The following is a 4,516-nucleotide window of genomic DNA, read 5'->3' on the forward strand; positions in this document are numbered from 1 at the left end:
ATCATGAGACCCAACTGTTCTGCCACTTGACTACATGGTGAGGGCTATTAAAGAAGGCTTTTTACACTAAGAAGCTTAACTTCAGTAAACTATAAAGAAATACGACTAGAGAGTAGCTTGAACCTCAACAAGGTCCATACTGTAATGTATCAATTCCTCATCCTTGATAGAGGTAGCTATGGCTTCTCTTTTCCTGTGCTCTAACTAGGTTTCAGCTTCTCTAACCTCATCAATGAGGTTTTTCATATCTGCATCCATTTTGGCCATCTGACTGTCTTTGAGTTCATCAATCTCTGCCAATCAGCAGTTCCTTGGTGTCCCTCTGAGCACATCCCCCTAATTTCAATCAACCACCTCTTTCCTCCATTAGTTTTGAATGTTCTAATTATTCAAAATTAAGCCATGTGAAAACAAGGTAATTGGATTAGTAGAATCTAGGGGAATTTTCCAAGCTTGTGCCACGCACAAAAAATAAATGATGATGATAACTTTTATTTATATATTATGAGCTTTCAAACTTGTGTGATGATGTTTTATTAAAGCCTTGATTAAAAAAAGCTCTATGTATTTCTACTCCTTTTAATTGAAGGTTCCCAAATAAAAAAATTAAAGGGCCCAAAAAAACTTTTATTGTCTAGATTATGATGCTTTCAAACTTGAAAGACCAAAGGCCACGTCTTTGCTTTTTGACACCTAGGTAGGAATATTCATGAGAATTCACGAATAGTTTGCATTGATCACCGCCCTTACAATCCACGTGTTTTCTGCAACCTTTAAGTATTTTTTTTCTTATAAACATGATTCAAGTATCAGTAGCATTTTGGCAAACAGGATAATCATCACAGTTTTGATTCAATTTATTAATGTTGAGAGAGTGTGACCAGCCATTGATTCCTGCTTCATCATGGTTACTTGGAATGTGACCAAATTATAAAGTGATCATCACCAATTGAGTCTTGAATACTTTGGATTGGGAATATTATAGGTTGTGATCACCAAGCTCTTGTTATTGAATTGGATTGCGGCCAAGTTATCATCATCACAAGTTTAATCAAGTTCTTGTGATTGGGATCCAGGTTTCATCAAATTTTTGGGTGTTATTAGGCTCTTCTTCATCACATGGATTGGGACTTGATCACATAGATGGGGACCAAGTAATCATCATAATTATCATTAGTGTCATCAAGCTCTTGTGTTTATTAGGTGGATTAAGACCATCATTAGTAGAGTGTCATCAAGCTGCTGGATGAGAGGGAGTAGCTTTCAAGGCAGCAGGTGGGACAAAAAGTACAGACAGAAGCAAGGAAAGATTTAAGCCTTTACAAGCAAAACCACCATAATCAGGCCTAGGTTGTGTGATTAATGTGATTAATCTCTTAAACAAGATGCACACAAGCAGGGGGAGCTGTGTCAGATGTACTTGTAAAGGATCATGAATGTGAAGGCCTTGTGGGCATTGGAAAAGAAGGGAAGCAGCAGTGATCTTAGCAACAAGATTAACACTAATAACAGAAATAAGAAGCGGATTAAGGAGGTATTAGGAAGCCATTTTAGGGTGTTCCAGAGAGCCGTGAAGAGGTTCCACACCACAATTTGGCACCATATTATGGTCATGTCTCTGGCCAGCTGCTGCATCAACTCAGGTGCAACCCAAGGTTTCACACCCTACCAGCGCCTCAAACGCTCCAGATCTGGTTCTAGCACCAGCTCGGATGTGGATTTGTCCGCCGCCCAAAACCATCACCATACTGCCCCTCCCCCTATCGTCCTCATAGCACCCTCCTTGGAGCCCCCCTCAGACGGTGAATTTGATGAAATTACCCCCCACATTCATCCTAATGACAGTATTAGTGCCCTTAATGATGCAGAAAACACTGTCGTCCTCAAGATTAGCATCTTGGGTGACTCCGAAACCGGCAAAACCAGCCTCATGGTATGCAATAATTTATTAAATCGCCCCAAATTTCTTTTTTCGGCAATATTTGGGCAATTAAGTCGCTTTCTTTGATTGATTTTCATGGCTCTTCTCTAAATTTAGGTGACACAGTTTAGGCGATGTGGGTAATGGCGCAAATTCGCAGATTTATCTAGAATTGAACTGATTAATTGATGTATTATCAATGGTTTTTTCCCATAGTTTCTATCAGATTATGTTTAATCAGGGCGCGAATTTATCTGATTGATTACCAAAATATAAAGCTATTTATTGGCAAATTTTACACTTTGGGCATCTACAGAGATAATTAAGGTTGCTGTGAAGTGATATTAATTACTAATCAAGGTCAAATTATTGCAGGCCAAGTATGTATCTGTGGAGAAAAGTGAGGAGTATGTGGAAACCATAGGGGTTGGCTCCGTGGAGAAGGTGGTCAGAGTGCAAAATGTGAATATTGCGTTAAGCATTTGGGATCTAGGGGGTAAGCTTTTTTGTTTTTCTTAATTACGGCCCATAATCCCAATTATGTTAATTAAGGTCAACGACAGCAGGTGTATGTTTTTGCAAAGGGGCACTTGCGATGATGCTAAGTAAGGTAATAATCATGAAGATTAACGGGTTGTTATTATTGCTAATCATTGTATTAATTTTTGATGTTAGGGCATTGGCAGTGCGCGAACATGTTGCCAATGGTTTGCAGAGATGCGGCTGCAATCTTCATCATGTTCGATCTCACACGAAGGTCCACCTTGCAGAGGTAGAAATTATAATTTAAAATAAATAAATAACTGTTTTTTTGGGGCGAGTTTTTTTAAGAAATCTAATCAGTTTTTTATTTTATCACATTTGGTAGTGTCAAGGAATGGTTTTTGCAAGCTCGAGAGTGCAACAAGGTACACAGATTTTTTGCAAATTGCTTATTTTATTTTATTTAACTGCATTTCTATTTTCACCTTCTATTTTATTTTATTTAACTGCATTTCTATTTTCACCTTCTATTTCGTGATTTTTTTTTCAAAAAAATCGTGTTTTTTTTGTCCAGACAGCAATTCCCGTCATAATTGGGACAAAATACGATCGCTTTGTCCAAATGCCACAAGACATTCAGCTGGCCATCATTCTGCAGGTATATTTAAATAATCTAATTATTTAACAAATTCTCTAGAGTGGAAAAATAATATTGTTTTTTAGATTTTGACTCCCTTTTGAACTTTCTAATGTGTGTTCTCTCATATCCATTTCTTAAAATAAATTAATTTTCTTTTATGCAATAGGTTCTTTTTTCTTTTAAAGATATATATAGGATGGTTTTGGATGGTGTTCATCACTTGTATATACAATTAGCTTTAAATTTTTGGTTAAGACTATAGTTTGATACTTAATTGATGGATTAAGATTTGATTAAAATGCATCAACTCACATTTGCCACTAATTATTGGTCATTAGTGGTAAATTTGATCTACAATTTCTACTAATGTTTTTGTTTCGTCTCATGTGCTATCTTTCATTGAGCAAACAAATTAGTATATGGTTTCATTGTATTGGTGTTGGTTTTTGTTTGTTTGGATGCAGGCAAGGTTCTATGCACATGCAATGGGGGCATCTCTCTTCTTCTCAAGTGTGACCCACAACATTAATATACAAAAGATTTTCAAGGTGGTAGTGGCCAAGCTTTTTGACTTGCCATGCAACATCTCACGCAACCTTAATCTAGGAGAACCCATCATAGACTATTGAAAAATTTGATCTCCCTCCCCCACCCCCACCCACCACCACCACCACCACCACCACACACATACACACACAACCTCAACCTAGAAGAACCCATCATAGACCATCTAGAATTGGATCACCACACCCACGACACACCAAAAGAATATTTCTTCCATGGGCCAAACCTCCCTCATACAATATTCTTCCTCTCCAACAAGAGCCTCAACACACCTTTGCCATTCTTGCACATTTATAGAGTCTAGGCTATGTGTATATGTTTTTATAATCGCATAGCCCCAAAGAAGGCAACCAATTGTATTGAAGATGGTTTTAAGAAGTTGTTTGTGCAAATTAATGCTACCATTTGTGGAGTCTTCTTCTTTTCAAGTGTTTAAAAGGAGGTACTTGTCTATGTGTAAGTGGGGCAACAAATGTGTGGGTGGGGACAATTGTATTGAAGATGGTTTTAAGAAGTTGTTTGTGCAAATTAATGCTACCATTTGTGGAGTCTTCTTCTTTTCAAGTGTTTAAACGGAGGTACTTGTCTATGTGTAAGTGGGGCAACAAAATGTGTGGGTGGGGACAATTGCCCAACGACAAACCTGGGGGCTTTCTCCACAGAGGCACGAGTTTGTTGTTAAACCTTGCAACAATGCAAGGCCATATCATTGTTACTGCATGGTTTTTGTTTTTTGTATTGTCTTATTTTCATTTTTTAGAGTGGGAATTGATAGACCACATGCCTAATGGCATGTGGGAGAAGGGGGCAAGTGTAGTGCAAGAGCCCTTACTGCTCGGCTATCTCCCCCACCTCTGGTTGTTGCATGGTTAGTCGCATATGTGGTAACATTTAAAATATTTTTCATT

At 37.9% G+C, this 4,516-nt stretch overlaps 1 protein-coding gene across 1 annotated transcript; it reads left to right on the forward strand.

The window, feature by feature from the left end:
* The first annotated feature begins 804 nt into the window (after nucleotides 1-804).
* LOC147613841 (septum-promoting GTP-binding protein 1-like) lies at nucleotides 805-4,000 on the forward strand. Its single transcript, XM_086781817.1, has 6 exons — nucleotides 805-1,933; nucleotides 2,297-2,417; nucleotides 2,597-2,693; nucleotides 2,790-2,829; nucleotides 2,979-3,062; nucleotides 3,509-4,000. The coding sequence occupies exons 1-6, from the start codon at nucleotides 1,433-1,435 to the stop codon at nucleotides 3,671-3,673; spliced, it is 1,008 nt and encodes a 335-aa protein (XP_086637943.1). The 5' UTR covers nucleotides 805-1,432; the 3' UTR covers nucleotides 3,674-4,000.
* Nucleotides 4,001-4,516: the final 516 nt, after the last annotated feature.

The sequence above is a fragment of the Cibotium barometz genome, chromosome 43, assembly GCF_041138505.1.
Source record: "Cibotium barometz isolate CiBa-2024 chromosome 43, ASM4113850v1, whole genome shotgun sequence".
Lineage (NCBI taxonomy): Eukaryota > Viridiplantae > Streptophyta > Polypodiopsida > Cyatheales > Cibotiaceae > Cibotium > Cibotium barometz.